Source organism: Gordionus sp. m RMFG-2023, chromosome 1 (genome assembly GCF_954871325.1).
Source record: "Gordionus sp. m RMFG-2023 chromosome 1, tfGorSpeb1-WG-v2, whole genome shotgun sequence".
Taxonomy (NCBI): Eukaryota; Metazoa; Nematomorpha; class Gordioida; order Chordodea; family Parachordodidae; genus Gordionus; species Gordionus sp. m RMFG-2023.
Genome location: NC_088775.1, coordinates 90,359,884 through 90,381,471, shown reverse-complemented (window position 1 = coordinate 90,381,471; position 21,588 = coordinate 90,359,884). Strand labels below are relative to the sequence as shown.

Sequence of the window (21,588 nt, the reverse complement as noted above, 5' to 3'; positions counted from 1 at the left end):
TATTATAAAATTTTTAAAAAGCAAATAAACTAAAATGGGTGTCAAAATGGCCACTATAAGTTTGATGCGAGAGATTTAAAAATATTAAAAGATGCAACTTTCACAGATTAGACAGATTTTACTATTTTAAAATAAATTATGTAATTAATATTTAAATTATTTTAATATAAACAATAATAATATAAATATTATCTATCTTACAGCTGTTTTTTTTTGTATTAAAGCTAATATTAAGCTCATAACATATTATAAATCAGTTACAAATCTTTTAAAGTAAAATTATATTCACTTTAATATAATATCATATTCTTAAAAATCATTTCAATCAAATAAATTTAAGGTCCAAAATTACAAAATCACCCAAAATGATTACAAACTCATATGCTAAATAAGGGCCTTTGCCTTCCTTGAGGCATACTATACTGCTCTAATGCATCTAGATGTTCAAGTATACGCACTCTGTTTCCACTCACCATCAGTATTTCTCCCTCTCCATCACAAATCCCACAATACAATGATGCTGTTGCTAATGATATAAATCAAATACCCCATTATGGAACCATCTTTGCAATCAAAGCTCTTATATCATGAAAACGTTCTTATCTTGAGATAAAACTATTATAAAATTTTTATTTTTACACTAGTAAATCGAGTCGCAAACTCGAGTGGGTGGATCGATAACCTAATTTAAAAAATAGAGGACGAATATTTCAATTCCATATTAATTAAATAATTAACATTGAATTCGAAATAATTATCTTTTAAGACCGGGAAAAATTCATAGGAATTTATCGATTCTTAGATATTTATAATTCATATATCATCCAAAAAATGAGACTAATTCTTCCAATCATAATATTTTGCAATATTGGCTATCCAAAAAAAATTTCAAATACCCTCTATCGAATAGTTCTAACTGATCCTTGCTCGCAAGTATCGATAGAAAGATCCTTCAGTACACTACGATTAACTAACCCCATTACGAACTTGATTAAATAAATGTACCTTTAGACAATATTTGTTTCATAAAAATTTGTTAAACCATGTTATCTTTTGAGTTTTGAGTTTTGATATTTATTTTTATTTTTTGTATGATTTTGAATTGAATCCGTTATTCATATTTATGAATAAGTATATATGTATATTGTGTTAGAATAAACAAAATAATTTTAATAAAATTGCTACAAAGTTAAGGAAATGCCATCATCAAAAAAGGTGGGACAGACATATTTCAATTTCCCTAATTTAAATTTTTTTTTATTTCATATGGACTCGGATTTCGGCAACTATTATAATTTTTGTTTGAAACTAATAAAGAACTACAGAATGTCAATAAATAATAAAAATTTCAGAAAATATCTATTTATTGGATTAAATCTATATAAATAAATTCTCCGATCAATGTGTAAAACGATATAAAAAAATTTAAAAGTATTTTATATTTAAAAACATAAATTTATTATTAGGTATTACATTGTAATCCTATCCATATAGGAATATTATATCTTTTTAGAATCTTATGAATCTTGATAGTTTTGATCAAATTTTTACGAACCATTAAATTAAAAATAAATAAAAAAAATTATCTTATCACTTGACAAATTTTTATAAAGATAATTAGAAATATTTAAAAAAATTGAGCAGATCTATGTACCAAATTCTAATTTGATTTTTCTGAAATTTTATTTGATTCTTCTAAATTAAAAATTAATTGTTTAGCAATTTCAATTATATATATTTCAATTGTTCACCAACTCGTAGTATTGTCTTAAAAAATGAAATTAGTGTTAAAACAAATTTTTATAAGAATCTTAAAATAAAATAATTTCTTTATTAGTATTTTAATTATTAAATTCTATTTGGGTGCCAGTTAGAAGGCAATAAGTAAAAAAAATAAAAAAAAAATTTTTTTTTTCTTCAGCTTGAAAATAAGCCAATATTTTATATTAAAAAAATATTATAAATATTTTATTTTTAAGTTGGTTTCGGATTGGTATTCGGGTTAATGCTTGGGTGGATGCTCTCGGTGCTTGGACCGGTGTTTGAGTTGGTGTTGGTTGTTCTCAGGTAGATGTTCAGGTCAATGTTCGGGTCCATATATTTGGTCGACCAGATTGACCCATCATTTGGTCGAGTTGGCTTTGGTTGATTTTATCGATTAGAGACCTAACCAAAAATCATTCTAATCTGACCCAATCAACAATTTAACCACACTAATATTTGCTTGCATTTAAAAAAAAAAAATTTGAATCACATTTTTAACATTATCATAATCACGTAACTGATCAGAAATGCACATTATTTAAAAAACTCGTAAAGGTATGGAGGTCTTATATGTAAATATTTTTCTCTAACAATCATTCTAATGAGATTGAGAGGTTTTGAGCACCATTTTAGAAGATAAAACTGAATCAAATAAAAAATAAATAATGATTGAATAATGAAGGATATGAAAATTGGAAAAAAATAACCAAATTTATTTTTTACTTTAATCATCTCCATTAATTATAAAATAATAAATTATAAATTTAAAATATACTAAATTAACATTTTAAAAGAATATAGTAAAAATTATAAAAAATTAAAGTTAAAAAATACATAAGAGTTCTTTTCAAAAATTGAAAGGTATAGTAATTATTTTAATATAATAAATTATATATTGTAATCTTTTTATCAACATTTGCATAGTCAACCAAATTATACGAAACATAACACTTAATAATATTCTCCAAAATTATGAATAAAACAAAACCATAAAATTAGAATAATCAACACATTGTTAAACTCAAATTAAATACAACATAAAATTAACATTATAAAATCATGGTTAAGCATAATATTAGTACAACATCAAATTAGCATAATCCTCGCACATCACTAAGTATTATATTTAATAATTATAATAGCAGTAAAATAGTTTTTTTTTAATCTTTCCTATACAATTTTAATATAATGCTTACGAGGCTTTGTTGGAATGGTAAAGACGATATATCTTATTTTAACATATAATCTTAGCCCCCCTCCTATTACTGCCAAGTTTTTAAGCAATACCCCATTAATATCCTTGATCTAGGGGCATGTAATAATGAATTAAAAAGTATTTATTTTAAGGATTTAAAATTGTACATTATGAAATAATAAATTTATCCAGTATTAATTTTTTATAATAAAAATAATGTTTAAAAATTAAGGAAAATATTTCTACTTTTTGACACTAACAAATCATCTGCGTTTAAATTCTACGCAGAAAATCATTTAGAGCATGTCTAATATAAGACAAAAGCAAATAGGTTAGCTATTTTATATCTTGATTCCATATATCATTTTACATATTAAGATGCCCTTAAAACTATGTTTAATTTTAACGTTCCATTCATTAATAACAAGAATGAAACTAGCTGGAAAGTAAAATTCTCTAAAATCTACTCTTACATTATTCTGCATAGGTTTTAGTTTATGACCAAATTGGACATGATATCATATCTCCACATTTTACCATTAAAGAGCTGAGAGAATATGGAATAACTTTACATTTGTAATTAATTTTATTATCAATTACATTACATACAAATGTAGACATATAAACTCACTTAGAGAATCTGTACCAGATGCCCCAGCAATATATTTTGTATATCCATCTTTAGAAAATATTGAAAGAATTGGCAAAGTGCATTATTATTTCTTTTATATCATTTGTGTAATTTTTTTAAAGGATTGTGCTGAGTATTTATATGAAAAATTTTATCTGAATTTTATTTCACCTCTAACACGTCACAATATGGATATATTAGCTGCTATATGTGTTAAAAATAGCTGTACTGATATTATTGTTAAAGTAAATACGATAAACTTAGATTTACCTAATTTTTTTTAAAAATCATAAGGTATATGATCAATATCTAAATTTTATTGCATTAGAAGATAATTTAGTTATTCTAGAGAATAATAAAAATCCTGAATTAAGAAAATCCAATGCAAAGAATACCTTGATTACTCCTACATCCTTTTATAGTAAGTTAATATAATAATCAAATAAAGTTCAACCAAAAAATCAATTTAAATTTTACCTCTGATATTTGTATAAAAATATATTAAATGAGAAAGTGTATTGTATATAATATTATACTACATTGATTACAGTTTGGCTTGAGAGAAAGATTTTGGGCCAAGCTGACAAATCTGGGATGAAATCATTTTTGTTATTTTGGAACTAATGTACAAAATATTTTGTGGGAAGGAAATTACAAAATTCTCACATTTTTATAAATCTTAGCGTTATACAAATTTACCTATCTTTCCATAATAAAAAATTACTCCAGGTTGAGCTGGGAAACTTCTACCAAACTATTTTATATTCCTTAAATTATTTAATAGGCTTGGGTTAGGCAATTTTTTTTTATCAAACCAAAAAACCTATGGGTAATCTCCACTGACCTCTAATATAGATTAATTTAAATGGTATGTAGATTTCTTTTAATATACTAAGAGATATAGGATGAGGAATGGTTTACTCTCGACTAAGCTATTGCTTAAATAGACAAAAAAATGACTATAACTAGTGTTGTTAAACGGCTAGATTTCAGTCGATTTTTAAAAATAGCTAACTCAATATTTTAGCCAGAATAATATTGCCTAAGCCTCGAGATATCATTAATAGATGTCCAAACCTTTGTGTCATCTATGAGCAAAATCTTAGGCCAGCATAATATTTTTTGAATAAAACATTGAGTTGCCATTTTCAAAAATGAACTCTTATCGAGCCATTTAACAACACTGACTGACTCTAGGTTATTTCTTTAAATTTCAGTGAGCTGTATCCCTTAGTATACATAGTCATTTTCCTGACTATGACTCAATACTAACATGGACTGAACCATTGTGGAGATTTTTGGAAAGGGTTTTTTTAGGCCTTCCCAACCCCTAATTAGTTTTATATAGAAAAAAATGCCAAAATTTAAAAATAAATTTATAAAAATTTAGGCCTTCCATATATTTTGCTCAAATTTTTCCATCTGATTTGCATAAAAAAAATCTTTCGCCTGATTTGTTATGAAAAAAAAAATTTTTTTAAAATTAATTTGGCTGGTGATAATGCACCACCAAACTATTCACTAAACAGTGACCAAATTTTGTCAAAATATAATATGGCTGATTTTCTATATTAACGGAATCACGTGATCGAATCCAATCTACCATAATATCACCCCCCCCCCCCCCTCAAGTATGGAACCACCAAGTTGGCATCAGAAAAGAAAACGTGTCCCTTGCTGGATTCGAACCCGGATCTATCGTATACGTGACCAACGCACTCGCCAATTAGGCCACACGGCGATATAGGACAATTTATTTTTTCATTATTTAATATAAAAAATAAACATATGACGTTTCTCACTTGCTTGCAGAGTTGTTAAACGCTATTTTTAAAAGTAGCGTGCTACAAAAAAGTAGCGTGCTATTAGCTACATTTTTTCAAAAGTAGCTTAAGCTACTTTTTATAAAAAAAATTTTTAGAAACAATGGAACAATTTTTTTTTATTTTTTTTTTGCTTATAATGTAAATGTATAATAAATAATATATAAAAATCAACATTTATAAATATAAAAATATAGTTAGTTTAGATTATAAAAAAATAAGCAATATAAATAAATATTTATTTTAATTTGTTGCATTTTAATAATAATATCATTTCAATATTATCATCCCCAAGTCTAGAGCGATGATCAGAAAGTATAAGCTTTGCTTTACTAAATAATCTCTCGACACTAGCACTTGAGGGCAAGGGGGTATTTAATTTTATATATAAATTTTTAATATATGAAAAATTATCAAAAATATTCATTTCAATATTTTTTGATTGAAAAAAAAGATCAATTGGATTTTCTATTAAATCATCTTTAATTTCAAAAAAATTATTTGAGGATGTCTTCGTGGTAGATACTCGACAATCTATGTTTGTGTAAGATTATTCAGCTTCGCCATTAGCCTATTGCGTTGATGTTTGGCATCATCGGAATTTATATATGGCCAGTTTAGTTTAAACTTTGGATGAAACATTGCCGCTAAGACATTGTCATCATTGTATAAGTTTGGGAATCTAAAAGTTACAAAAATAGGGTATTTTAAATATATCTTAATCATAAAATTTTATAAATTTTTTAGCTTTAAACATTAAGTTAGAATAAATCTTCAGTCAAAATCTTAACAATATAAATTTTATATACCTTCTCTCAATGCCTTTTAACAGAGAGTCTACTAGGGGCTGGCATAAGATTAGATTATTCAATCTCTTTAATTTGGTATTTAGGATACTTAAAGTGAGAACATAATACCCCATCTCCATATTATCCTCACCTTCCAAAATTTCAAGGGAAACTCTTCTAAGATCTCATTAATATCATTGGCATCAACACCTATTTCCTCCTCTTCCAATACATGTTGACTATCATTCTATATCTCATCTTCAGCATTATCCTCACCAAATATTCTATATTCATATTAAGTAGGACAAATTAAATTATTCATCCAGTTTTAATAAAAATGTCTAGTAATATTTATCAAAAATGGCGTGGAAAAATTATTTCTTAGTATTCTAAATTTTGAACCTCAGGAATTATAATGTAACTAAGCAAAAATATTTTATCAAATGAATACATTGAATGAATTCCCTGTACTGTATATAAATTGATGGCAATTAATCAATAAGAAATAAATATAGCAAAAATTTAATCATCCATGAAATATTCAATAACCATATCTTATTAAATGTTAGATTAGCTCAATGACACTGTACAATAAAAATTAATGAAATAATCCACCTCTGTTTTATATTTTATTAGTTAATTTCACTAATTTTATTTATAATTTGATATAAATTATGATAATCATAATATTACTAAAATATCTTCTTTTTAAAGTCCTAGGGTCTAACCAATGGCCTGTGATTCCCAAATAAGCTCTAAAAATATTTAATCAGATCAATTTATAAGTATAAATAAGTTTTTACCTTCTGTTATGTGTCCAACTATCTGCCGTGGTACATACATAAAATATATCTGATAACTCTACTATTAGAGCATCTTTCATCACTTTGAAGTTGTTGGCTATTTTATTCATAAGTGTCTGGCGACATAAAACTGTTGTGCCAGGGGATAAAGTTTTAATCATCATAGTAAATGATGGATTATCAACCAAGGACAATGGCTGAACTGTGTCAATAATAAAATCAACAATTACTTTATCAGCCAATTTTTGTGAAATATTGGCAATAAAATCAACAGTTACTTTATCAGACAATTTTTGTGAAATATTGGCATGTTTATTATCAGTAAATTTGGTTTGGATAGTATTGCCTTTATGAATAAAGATTCTCCTATACCAAAATTTTTTGTATGTTTCTCTATTTCCTTATAGCAATTGGCGTGAACAGTAATAAAATAAATAATATTATAATGTAAAAATAACAATTTACCTTTAGGTGTTTCTTCAGGTTATAGCTACTCGATTGATTTGATGATATATTTTTTTACATTTTAAGCACAGGAATTTGAATCCAGATTTTGTTTTAATATTTATTTTAAAATTTTTTTCAAATCTAGGGAATGGGAAATCGTTATTAGAGCTATTAAGTACATTTTCTTCCATTGAATCTTCCATGTCTGAATCACTTTCAAGGATTTGGATATCCATGGGCGATGCCATTTTAGATTATTAACACAGATTGAAAATATAAATTAAAAATTGAAAATATATTTAAATTTCAAAATTAAATAATAAATTATAAAAATTATAATTAATTATGATATTATATTTAAATTTTCATGTTTATACTTACATTCATTATATTTTTTAAAAGTAGCGAAGTAGCGCGCTAAAAAATTAAATAATCAAAAAAAAAGTAGCGGCTATTAGCTATAGCTACCAAAAAAGATAGCGCGCTACTTTAACAACTCTGCTTGCTTGGGGATTTATGAAAATTTTAAAATTACAAAAAGTTGGAGATAGAATATTCTAATTCTCGAGCCACGATATTTAATGATGAGGGAATATAATTTCTTCTTTTTTTTTTTTACTATACTTGTAGATTTGAATTATCAGATGGCCGATGATGCCGAGATGGAGGGCATCGTGAATAAATACGTCGACAATCTATTTTGCGTTTTTACATCCTTAGGTTAAATGAATACTTATTTTGTTTAAATTTTTAAGTCACGTGTTCATCGTTCATTTTTTTCTCAAATTCAAACCCTCCCCCCTCCTATTGGTATTATGTATCGATCGCCCAAGGAACGAAAGAAAGAAAGAAAGAAAAAAGAAATTTGCGATATTTTTTTTTTATAAATTTAACACACCTTAATTTTCCTACGAATCCCACCATATTTCTCGCGCTACCCCTAACCCCACCCGATTCACTCCCCCCCAGCCCGACCCCGGGCTATGGGGTGGTTAAAATTATCGAATAATTATCGCATTTCAATCACCCTTTATAAAACGACAACAATTTTTTTCCCCCTTACAAAAGTGCAAGTACCGGTCATATATTACCCCAAGCTAAACAACGCGGCTCGATTCGTGGGTGAAAGGCTGCACAAAAAGATTCAGGACAACCTCAAGGACACGAAAAATAATCTGTTCACGGCCAGCGGGAACCTGGGTTCCCACATGGGAGGCGACATTAACTCATTCGCTATGGCCCAAAAGTGAAAAATATATATATTTTTTTTTAGGTAACCTAACTTATAGAGAATATATATATACTCCTAATTAACAACTAATATGTTATTTTGAAAAAAAAAATTTTTTAAGTTTTTCCTCGAGGTGTTGCTTGTTAATCGTGGATAGATGCATGGACCTAGTTACCCCGTTCGCTCATACCTGGACTTATCAAGCCTTGATTCAGGATATATTCGTAATACGAAAATTTGATTTGAAAAAAAATTGGTCATTTCTATTGTACTCATTTATACATGATTAGGTAAGTGTTAAATTTAAATAATTGGAGAAATGTGACTTGCTATCACGCTAAGCGGTCACTATTTGATCCTATAATGGGCTCTTGGGAGCACATGTATTATTTATTTCTAGATGCTCATTTGAGTAGTCAGACTTTGGCTAGAGTTGCGAAGAGGTTAACCTTCCATTCACTTCTACGAGGTAAAACACTTCATATAATTCCCCTTTAACCGTGGAGTTATACGCGTCCAGGGAGAAGATTACACACTTACAATGCTAATGAATGGATAAGGACCAAGGATAAAATCTTTCGATTTTCAGGAAAAACGACAGGAGACTTTATTTAACCATAATTATAAGATATGACTCCTTAAATGAAGTTTTCGAGATGTAGTACTACGTTACTCTCTCGATAAAAACGCTAAATTTGATTGACTTGTATACCGTGATTGGTTATGTATTTCTTCTCTTTTTTTTTTATTGGCAGGAATACGATCTAAATAAGATTGTCATCGATGACGAAGCCGCTAACGTCGTGAAGGGTAAGCGAGATAATCCCACCGCCAAAGTCTACGATTTGTATTTTGGCAAAGATAAATTCTGGAGGGAACACAAAGGAAGGTTTTCAAAAAAAATATATGCTTTGAATATAAAATCTCTATTTTTTTTTCATCTCGAGTGCCCGAATATGGTTCAGGAATTAACTCTATTTTAGCAAGAAATTTGATAACATAAACTTAATCTAAACCGATTTTCTGAAAGATATCTGAACCACCCGCCCCGGGTCCATGATACCCCGGGCTCTATGGGTTGCCCATAAAATCGATCTCTGTTTGGTCAGTAGGCCTTAAAAAGCCCGAATCAAACAAATTTTTGAACCCTGATTTGGATTCGCGACTAGACCCGCCATACGTCCCGCTTTGCTTGTTGCACAGTTCTACCTAAATGATTTTCTGTCCCGCGAAAAAGTAACCCGACCAAAATATCCAGCGAATTTTAAGAAAATTAAATAATCCCCGAAAAAAACAGTTATATATTTCATTCGCATTTTATTAAAATATCTGTTGTTGTTGTTTTTTTTGTTAAATTTTGATATGAGCATAAAAATGTTAGGATCGAATCGTACATTTAGATGATGATAAAAATAAGTTCGAGTAGCCAAGTGTCACGCATCAATAAAGGCGAAGTTTTATAAAGGAATTTAATAGATCGAACAAATAAGGTATTAAATAAATTACGAATGCATATGATATTTGAATTAGCCATTTATTTAAATATAGAAATTAATTCTTATAATTACTCGAAATAAACGATATATGTTTATATGGCGTCTACTTTCTATAAATAAAATCGCATATTTTTATTTTACATAAAAAATTTATCGTAAAATTGATAAATTTAAGATATATTTTAAAAAATTTTTAAGGCCCGACCCGGCCCGGCCCGAATTTTCTTAAAAAAATATTAGGCCCGGCCCGGGCCTACTTTTTCAGATCTCTAATTTGAATGGGTAAATCTCGTGAAATACGTCACCACAAGATGGCTTTTTCTCGTTTCCGGCTAGAAAGACTTGATAAACATTTTAGAACCTTTAAAAAACAAAAATTATTTTTTTCGGAGAAGGATTAGCAAAAAAGCCTATCTCGGCTTGATCTTTAACTGTATGCGGCCCATTTAGATAAAATAATGTAAATGATTGATTCTAAATGAAGTTTATAAATGATCGATTTATAATTTAATTATGGAAAAATACGATTTCCATAATAGAGCCTCAATATCAGCATGGAGGAATTTATGGTTCAATTTTTAAAATCTTCTTCATTAAACAAGTGTTCTGATATGGACAAATGTCGACTTTCTTTCTTTCTTTCTTAATTTATTTATCATTATTTTTGAAAGTAAAGAGAACCCCAGAAAGAAAGAAAGCAAGAAAGAAAGAAAGAAAGAAAGAAAGTAAGAAATATAAAGAGCTTCAGAAAATTTTTAAGTTATGACCTTTGAACGATTACAAATCAAGTTCGAAAAATTTTTAAATGAATTGTAGATAGCTTTAAATTTAAACAATGTAAATATCGATCATATGTTTTTGGAGAATTTATTCTGATCTTAAATGGAGATTTGATCAGGGTTTATCTTGACAAAACAAATGGACGCAATTTTTTTAAAACTCTAATCAAGCAATATTCCTTTTAAAATAAAATGACTCCTTTCGATAAATATGTAGAAAATTTTTATTTATTTCATGTATATAATTTGAATTCGTAAAATATGCGTATTATTCAAATGGAGATCGATATATTAGTAAATTTACCGTTACTTATATAAACATGTGATCGCATTTGTCCCACTTTATCCCGCCTTTTTTAAAGTTCCACGCAAACTCTTTTTGAATATGGCAGGTCTATTCCGTAACCCTGGTTATTGGCTAAAACCACCCAATAGAATCGCAAGATAATTTAAAACATTAAGAACAAATAATCTGTTTTCTAGCCAATCTGTGATTGGTTTGGTTCGAATTTAATTCTGGGCCAGCCCGCGCGCATCACAAATATCTTTGGCTATCAATATTTAGATTGATTAGGATTACTCTACTATTTTTTAGAGATATGTAGCAAACCAAAAATCAACCGGGAAAATTATTGTTTTTTTTATATTTGATCCTAAACTCTGAAAATTTGTAAATTTAAAATAAGCACGTGATTCAATCGGAGATAAATATGGGGTGGGGATTGGATTGGGTTAGAATTTTTTTTCTTTTCGATTTACGTATTTTCGATACTTTTGTATTTATTAAATCTCGCGCCCTTATTTTGGGGATAATTTTTTTTGAATATATTCAAATTTATTATTGATTTTTTATTTAATCCGAAACTCGGACAATTTGGAAATATAAAATGAGCACGTGATTCAAGCGGGGTCAATATGGGGTGGAGATTGGATTTGGGATAGAATATTTTTTTTCGATTTACTTATTTTCGATACTTTTGTATTTGTCTGAATCTCGCGCCTTTTTTTTTAGGAATAATTTTTTTTGAATATATTTAAATTTATTATTGCTTTTTTTTAAAAATTAGTCCATTTCCGGCGGTGGCCGAAGCGATTCAGACGGAGCTAGAAAATTACAAGAGCAAAGAAGGGGAGATCAGGAGGTTAAAGCACATGACGTCCGATGGTCAATCTAGCCCCGACCAAAATGGGCAAGATCCAAGTGAGCACCAAAATGAGGAAGTGTTGATGGACATTCTATCCGGGAACACGAGCGCTCTCTCTAACGTCGTGAAGTAAATTTTAAAAATATGGCGACTTTGTATCTGAAATATTGTCATGTTTCTATTGGTGGAGAGAAATAAATCCAAAAAAAAAAATTCGAACTGTTTTTAGAATTTATTTTATTTGACGTGTCCAATGACATTGTAATACTCACCTAACCTGACCATTTCATTCAAATTTAAAACCCATTTTGAAGCGTTACAAATCAGCTGGTTACACGCCATTTTTGGTTTCTAGTATATAAAAAAAACGTAAGCTATTTTTAATTTAAAAATAGAATAGTGTTTATAAAACATTTTTCCTCATTTACAAAAAAATTTATGTAGTAAGCAATTGCATATAATAATAATACCTAGACTGTCGACGCATTCATAATAATGCATTTTGAGAGCGTCGGTTGAATGCAAATCAGCTGGGCCCGCCATTTTGATAACCCATATGGTAATCATTCTCTTGCTGAAAAATCACTATTAAATTGATTAACTTGCTTCCTTATTATCCTCAATAATCAGGCAATTCTTTTAATAAAGTTTGCGTCAAATATAGCAATAAATTGACCACTCGTTTAATAATTTTTAAATAATGATATGGGTAATCAAAATGGCATCCCCAGCCGTTTTCATTTGACCTTTAATGAGTGTATCTAGGTATTATTACATATAATTGCTAGTAAGTAATATTAAAGCGTTTGATGTTTTTTTATTTTTCGTATTTTATTCTTGTTTTTTTGGTTGTGTTTTTTTTCTTTTGTTTTTTTTTCGTTTTTCTTTATTTCGATTTTTTACAAAACTTAAAATGAAAGAGTTCGAACATGTTTTATAATTTTATTAATTTGCGAAAATTTATAAATTTGGAAGTTTTTTTTATCAATATATTTAGGACACCGCTTAAATAAAACTGATTTTTTTTTGTAAAAAAGTTTCGTAAAATATAAAGTGTAAATTATTTATACGGGAAACCAAAATTGTTTGTCATCAGCTGATATTTCGATTGACACACATCTAAATGAATCATCTTTGTCATCTCTAAAAACATGGCTCCTTACCTTTTTGCTATCTTTGTCTCTATTAAGGCATTCTATTTCTTCACTTTAATAATAATAACAAATAAAAAAACTCCCCTTATTGTTATTTTTTGGGAGATGACGTAATTTATTTACTTATCGATTGGATGATTCTAAACAATATTTTTTTTTATCCTCAAGGAATATGATTTTTGAATGAATATATAAATTTTTGTAATATAATAGATAGCGTTATATACAAAAAAATAAAAATCCCGAAATAAGCATATTAAAGAATATTAATAAATAAAGTCGTAATCGCTGAACCCTTGACTAGAGAAGACGAGGAAATAGAATTATTTTATTTATGATCACGTGGATGAGTAATCGGACCATGGGGTATAACGGACCATTGGTCTTGACTTGGGCCGCCTAAAAAAAATTTTTAAGATCATTTTTTGAAACTTAAAAAAAAAATATTTTATTTACTATCGGATTCAGTTCTCTGCCGCAGTTACTCGAAACCAAGAAATATTTGGACATGCACACGAATATCGCCACCGACATACTCGCTAGGGTGAAGAGTCGCAAATTAGACCAATTTTTCGAGATCGAGGAAAAGATTCTGGCCAAGGCCTCTTATTTGGTTTTTTTTTTAAAAAAAACACATTTTATAATATGTTTTTTATCTTTGAAAAAAACTGTATGTTTTTATCCCTTTTCAAATTTGTAACGTTGCGTGCATATCGAACGGGGTGATAGAGATCGGGGTATAGTGGAAACTTCGATATGTAAATCAGTTATATTCTACCACATGTATAGTTACCCATGAATTTCGCTCTATTTTAGAGCAAAAGACTAGGCGAAATACCGAGAATGATCGAGAAGCCGTTCATAAGATTGAAGATCAACCGCGTCCTCGGACGAAGTCATATGTTCCATTGTTTTTTTGTTAAAGGATAGCTTCTGGGAAGGAAAAGATGGAAACTACCTATTAAGGGGGGGGGGTGGGGGTGGGGGAACTTGAATCAAGGAATTTAATTTCTTTCGATATTGTAAACGAATCAGAATCGAAAAGAAAAGCCCGAAAAAAAACGATCTCTGGGGAAAGAAGAATAAACCCCAAGAATCTCTCATAATAGGGGTAAAGCGAGGCTAATTATTGGTCGCTCTCACCAACTGGACTTGGCTGTCAAATGAGGTTTTGACATTATGCCACATTTCCCTAAAAATTTACCTCAATTCCTAGTAAATGGTAATCTGCAATTATTTTTTTTTTAATAGCGCCTCCGGATCCATATTCTCCTTAATTTAACCTAAGGTTTAAACCTAACAAAATTAAAGTGAATTAAAAAGAGAAGGGGAATGGAAATGGAAAATCATACGATAAATGACTTAATTTTGTTGTTGTATACAGGATCCAAGCTTGTTCGAATTCCTGAGTGATTCCGCCAACGGAAACGCGTGGGACAAAATTAGGCTGTTCCTTATAGCTTATCTGTGCCAATACATTCCTCAGGTAAAGAAATCAATTCGTGTAAAACAAATATATTGCATATGTTTTTAAATAAGGAAAATGCGATAAATGATCAGGACCAATGATTTTATATATAAGAATCTTATAAAATGTCGGTCTAAGATATAGTACAACTGGCATACATCCATCTCAATTATAATTACAGTGCTAATTTCTGAAGGTAGTATCCTTAAAATGATTTGTCTTGTATCTTTATAAATACCTCTTAAAACTTCTGCTTAAAAAAAATGGGTTTTTTTGGAATGATAAGAAATATTTTATTGACCGGAAATAGGCGAATATCAACGGTTCTGGCCGGGCGGATCGGATCCGACTAGATCCTATTGATTTCCAGAACGGTCCAATCAAAACCTTACAAGAAAATAATGCATTATTTTTTTATCCAATCAAATAACCGAACACGAACTCCATCGATTTTACGAACTGTCTGGCTTCGATCTTCACTAACCGGAAATGCTTTATTTAAATCACTTTTTTTATTCATATATAGTCCGACATGGAAAAGTATTTGAACATCTTCAACGAATCTACATTGGAATTCTCTAGTGCCGGTAATAAGCAGTGCTCAGCTCGGACATACGCTCAAGCTTGCTTGGGTTATCTCGACAAATTAAAGTGAGAAAAGAAATTTTGCGTATATACTCATCAATTTTATCAATAAATATGATGACCAATCAAGAATGGTGGTTAAGGTTCATTAACATCAAGGAAAAGTGGTCAACAATAAATATAACATCAATATTTGACTTCAATTTATTATTTTGAATATTTAAGAACAATCTTTAATTTTTTTTTGTGTAATTTTCTGAATGAAATAGCCACTGGTAATTCCGCCTATTGGCAGACCCCTAATCGGTATAATCATTCGTAACCATATTTTAAAGGAACCTATCCAACATAAATCCATCCAACCAAATCTCGAATTCTAGCGATTACGGTAGGACTAATTACGGAGGCAAGGATACTTCGACCGATTCTAATCAGGGTTTTGCCAAAAAGATCGGCATGTTCTCCAAACTCATGAGCCAGGGCTCACAGTTTGTCATGGAGGGTGTACAGAATTTCGTGGTTAAACAGCATGTAATTTTTTTTCTTTCAAAATTTGATGATAATCGGGGTTCGGGGTCGAGTTATGCTAACATGATTTTAAATGTCTTTTTAAACAATAATGCAAACTAGACACATTCCTCATATTTTAAAAGTTATATTTATTGTTAAAAAGCCGATGTAGGTCGATTTTTGAAAACGACCCGTAAGATTTTAGTTATAATAATATTATGTAAGCCTCGAGATTTTGGGCAAACAGATGTTCCAAACCATACTGCCAGTTACGTGTCCAATCCAGTGACATATAATGATACCTAGACTGACGATGCATTCTGAAAGCAGGACTGGCACCCATACATTTGAATCGTCTCGGGTTCGAAAATAAGAGACTGCCAGTTCTTTGTACTCGAGTTAATGGCATATAATGATGCCTAGACTGACGATGTATTCATGATAATGCATTTTAAAAGGGTCGTTGAATGCAAATCAGCTGGACCCGCCATTTTGGTAACCCACATAGTAATTATTCTCATGTTAAAAACTACTATTATATTGATAACTTGCTTCCTTGTTATCTCGATGATCAGGCAATTCTAGGAATAAATTAGGGCTCTAGTTTAAATTTTTTTTATAATGATAGGGGTAACCAAAATGGCGTCCCCAGCTGTTTTTCATTGATGTACACTTGTAACGAACGCATCGTCAGTCTAGGTATTATTATACGTTCATTGCTCTACACTAGTTGTAAAAGAGCTAAAAAAAATCGTTATAATTTTTTTTAGAAATTACCGCTAACCAGGTTAGTCGATAAATTAACCGAAAAAAACGCTTCCTCCAACGCTCTACCATTGAACCTTTCCAATTTCAGCGCCTCCTGCAATATCCAATCAAATGCGAACGACAGTGCCGCTTACGATTCGTTCGTGTGCAATGATCCCAAGATCCTAAAAGCCAATCTAGGATACTCTGGATCAGAGTTTTTCATTTTTTTTTAAATTAAAAAAAATTTTTTTTTAGAGGAACAAGATATCGCTTAAAATTTTTATAAATAAAATTGATTGACACGTAGGAAATATTCCCGCCAAAAATTTTGTCTTCTCCTTTGGTTAAAATTTTATTATATTAATTATAATATAGGTAATCGATTAATTATACAGTTTTTATTTGTATTATTTTCATCCCAAAGTCCCAGTTTTTTTCGCAGTTGAATATTTGGCGCGGTATAATATTCATATTTTTAAGTAAGAAAGAAAAGGGTTAGTTTATAATATGAGGCATTTGTTGTGGTTGACGGAAGATTGTCAATCAATCATAAATGTTTGTTATATATATTATTATATCTATATTTATCAAGATGACTTAAGTATTACTACAATTAAGTTACCGACTAATATTACGAAATTGAATATTACGACAGTAATGACATATAATAATAACTAGACTGACGACGCATTCTTTTACAAGTGTGCATCAAATGAAAAACAGCTGGAGACGCCATTTTGGTTACTCATTATCATTATAAAAAAAATATGAACGAGAGCCCAATTTATTCCTATTGTCTGACGCAAACTTTATTAAAGAATTGCTTGATTCATCGAGATAATAAGCAAACGAGTTATCAATTTAATAGTAGTTTTTATCATGAGAATAATTACCATATGGGTTACCAAAATGGCGGGTCCAGCTGATTTGCATTCAACGACGCTTTCAACTGCATTATTATGAATGCGTCGTCTGTTTAGGTATTATTTTATGTCAATGAATATTAGATCCTTAAAAAATAATTTTTTTCTCTTCTTCTATAAAACTGAGATAGCAATAATTATATTTTAAGCTACCCATTTTCTAATGATAAAAACTATCCAATCAAAATTTAAAATCGGAAAACTAATAATAAAATAAATCAGATTTTCCGCGTAATTAAGTTCGATACAATCTTGAATTTATATAATACCGCTTTCTGTCTTTATTTCCCCTCCCACCCCCATCACCAAAAAGCAATTCCGGCAATGCTGCTAGGAATAACGCCTATTCAAACGTCTACGTATGCGTCATAGGAGGAGGTAATATGATGGAGTTTCAAAATCTGATGGATTACGCCAAAGTATATTATAGAATAATTAAACCATTCTACCTCTAAGAGATCGTAAAGGTCCTTACCCCCCCCCCCCCTTTATGACGGCGAGTGAGGCTAGTACAGAAAAAAATTTGACGGGCAGGGCCGAGTAATTTATGACAGTTAAAAAATTAGATATGGGACTCGCAAAAGCCCCGGTATTTAAATACCGTTTGAAAAAAAAATCAATTATAATGTGCTTAATTTCTTTGTATTTTTTTAAGAGCCGTCTAATGACGTTGATTTATGTTTTAGTAAAAAAAAATAGCCATAGGGAAGAGATATAAGACTCGATTGACATTCAGAAAATTAAAATTATAACTGACTATCCCCTACCTTATAATATTTGCGGGCTGGGTTGGGTAACTTGCGAAGGGCCAGTCATTGCAGATCTCTCATATCTACTGTAAAGATAATTTTTTTAATTATATATGTAGATAGAACAATTTATTATATTTTTTTAGTCCAAGCCGAATAAACGCGTATGCTACATATCGACAGATTTATGCAGTCCAAATCAATTCGTTCAACAAGTTATTTATATACTTGTATTCCTTTGTCATCCTCTTTCATCTGTTAGATGTTATCAAACTTGTTGTTGGAAGTCTTGATGAAATGGCTGACGTTGGCATTGAAGACATACTGGAAGATGATAACTATCATGTGAACTGACCATTTGTAATAGCTGACGTATCAGTTACAGCATTCATCGGTAAGCTAGCCATATTGATTTTTTCCTCATTCCGCCAATGTCTATCGCCTTTTCTGGGGACTCCTTATAAGTCCATACGGATTTTGGTGGTTCACTTTCTTGGTATGATCAAATTCTCATCTGATTGCGTTGTTTACCCTTAATTCTTGTTTCTGTGTGGCTTGGTTGAAAATTTTTATCGCCTCATGCTTATCGTCTCACTAATGGGCAGCAAATGTATTACTACAAAACGTCGCTACCAATACTATCATCACATGTATCCTTGCACGCTTTCAAGACTCGCGTAGGATGCCCAAAGCTCCCAATCTAGGAAGAGGCAGAGATTGAAGCATTTATTACAGAACTTAATTTTTATCACGATGATTAGAGATAAAGGGCATAGGAAAACACGCTTTCGTAGATACTCTCAAACTAAAGACCATCTTTAAGAGATTCCTAAACATCTCAGAAATCGTGGCATCAGACGATTCTTACATTGTCGTTCCCATTAAGGGATATAACACACAGAAACAAAAAACAAAGCTGGGCGGAAAGACTAGTGCCAACTCGCGACAAAGTGCAAATTTACTGATATAAAAGGGAGTAAAGAAATAGTTGATCGCGTGCTGTCCCTTCTTCCGCCTAAATCCGCATGGAATTACAGAGAGAAAAGGCTTTCCCTGGAAAAAAAGAGTGATCAGACACTGGCAGAAAGAAGAAGCCAATCGATTTGGCAGATTATTGATAGGCGTCTGTATTAACTAGTGGCCAGTCCTCAATTCCAACGTCAACTATTCCAATCCAACAATACGTTCTCGATACTTAACATCCATTTCCACTTTTCCCCTAATTATTACCGACGAAATGTACCAAGAAAAAATTTTTTTATTCCTCCACCAAAAAAATCGTAAGTCTGAAAAACTTTTAAAAAATACAATTATGATTCCTTTTGAAGGAAAAATCGGCATAAAAAATTATTCCATCATGAAAGCATATTTTGTATTTTTTTTAATATCTGTATATGTTAGCGATAACGTGCTATTTTTTGTTACAACTTTAAATCATATTTTTGAGCCTGTTTTTTTTTTAAATTCTAAAAAAATTCTGATTTTTCCGGAAATGCATTATAGCATGTTTAGAATATTCCTATCTTATGAATTATAGGCATATTTGCCTTTTAACTTTTGCGTCATTTATAATTTACGTAAAAAAATTAATATATAATTTATATAAAGTTTAAGGGTTCGTGGCAAAATTGTCCGAAATTCGTAGTAGAGTAAGAGTATTCCAAACACGGTGAAATCCATTTCCGGAAAATATTGGAATGGGATTAGAGCTAGGTATCCAAACCCCAACCATATTTGTTTTTTCCCCCACTTTATCGCTCACTCAAGGGTTAAAAATGGTATAATACTTAATAAAAAAAAATGCTAATTACAAATTTTTATACTCATAAAAAAAAATCCGTTTAAAATTTATATAATTATTTGTTCATAAATATATGTATTCTTAACTCTGAGACCTAGTAAGGGTGGATATCGATTGTCTTAAAAGTCTCCATTTGTTGAAAGAATGGTAGATAGATAGATAGATAGATAGATAGATAGATAGATAGATAGATAGATAGATAGATAGATAGATAGATAGATAGATAGATAGATAGATAGATAGATAGATAGATAGATAGATAGATAGATAGATTAGATAAAATGAATGAATGAATAAATGAAAGAAAGAAAGGAAAAAAAATGAATGAAAGAAAAAGAAAAGAAAGTAGGAAAGAATTGTTTATATACTATTTTTTTCCAATTTTTTAAGCCTTAAATCGTTTTACAATATATTTATATATCTTTTAAACCTCTAAAAACAGATTATATCGTTGGCCCAAGAACCCGGAAATATTGGTTAACATTTTTGGTCGAATTTATTAAACCCGAAAAATATATTTTATTCGCGCCGCTATTTTAAATGAATTGGCTTACGTCGTTTATTATGTTTGCAATGAAATAACCGTTATTTATAATTATTTTTTTAATTTTATTTATATGATTATAAATATATAAAAAAAGGGGGGTATTTTTTTTTGAATATTTATTAAACCTAAATGTTTTATTGATATGTTTGAGAATTGTGATACAAAATGGAAGGCGTTTGCGTAAAAAAAAATTCAGGAATGAAACGTTCGTTCTTAAACACAAAGAAAGAGATAGAAAACGTTGTTAAATTTTTTTTAAATTATACGAGGAAAGAAGAAAGGGAAAAGATACAAGCAGAAATAGATAAGGGGTATACTATACCACCAATTGATTCAGACGAAATTATCCAGATACAAACCTCGATACCTAAAGGCACATCGCAAAACTCCACAAATGGGAAAAAACAGAAATCGATATTATGAATTAACCTTCATTGGAAAACGGAAGTAGAAGATATCCAAAAACGTGATAAGAAAACATTACCCCATTTAAGATGGAGAGATGAGAAGTAGAAAATATAATGTAATAGAATGAAAAAGGTTAATAGTATCGAAATTTATCGGAAATCGTCGAACTTACATGTTCTAATGGTTAAAAATGTCTTCTCCATAAAGCTATTTTTTGTTTGCTATTTTGTTGGTCCTATTCTTTTATTTTAACTATAAAACCTGAAAACCCCACTTTTTTGTTTATACAAACTGTAGTTATCCTATATGGTTCAAATTTAAGCATAATTGAACTTGAGGATTGTTTTAATGGTTATTTGTGGATATTTTCGATAAAGAAAATTTTGTTTCTATCATAATCGTAATGTTTTTTTAAAAAAAATAAACTATTATTAAGGTTGTACTAAGCTTTCCTCCTCTCCATTTTATGGTGGAAGATAAGGGGTAACTACTTTAATTAGGGAACAATAGTATTGGGGTATTTAATACTTATTTGTCAAAAAATTTTGTATTTCAGGTCATTTGCTAAAACAATCTATTTTTATTAAATAT

The 21,588-nt window shown here is 29.8% G+C and overlaps 1 protein-coding gene across 1 annotated transcript; it reads left to right on the top strand.

Annotated features, from left to right (window-relative positions):
• Nucleotides 1–3,261: 3,261 nt before the first annotated feature.
• Nucleotides 3,262–20,645, top strand: LOC135931042 (protein sly1 homolog). The gene is made up of 19 exons (XM_065467903.1): nt 3,262–3,290; nt 3,338–3,405; nt 3,447–3,535; nt 3,577–3,667; nt 3,713–3,835; nt 3,885–4,011; nt 8,082–8,171; nt 8,520–8,697; nt 8,804–8,906; nt 9,438–9,571; nt 12,025–12,231; nt 13,725–13,869; nt 14,641–14,742; nt 15,251–15,375; nt 15,645–15,840; nt 16,590–16,783; nt 17,806–17,911; nt 18,388–18,456; nt 20,485–20,645. The coding sequence occupies exons 1-19, from the start codon at nt 3,263–3,265 to the stop codon at nt 20,521–20,523; spliced, it is 2,214 nt and encodes a 737-aa protein (XP_065323975.1). The 5' UTR covers nt 3,262; the 3' UTR covers nt 20,524–20,645.
• Nucleotides 20,646–21,588: the final 943 nt, after the last annotated feature.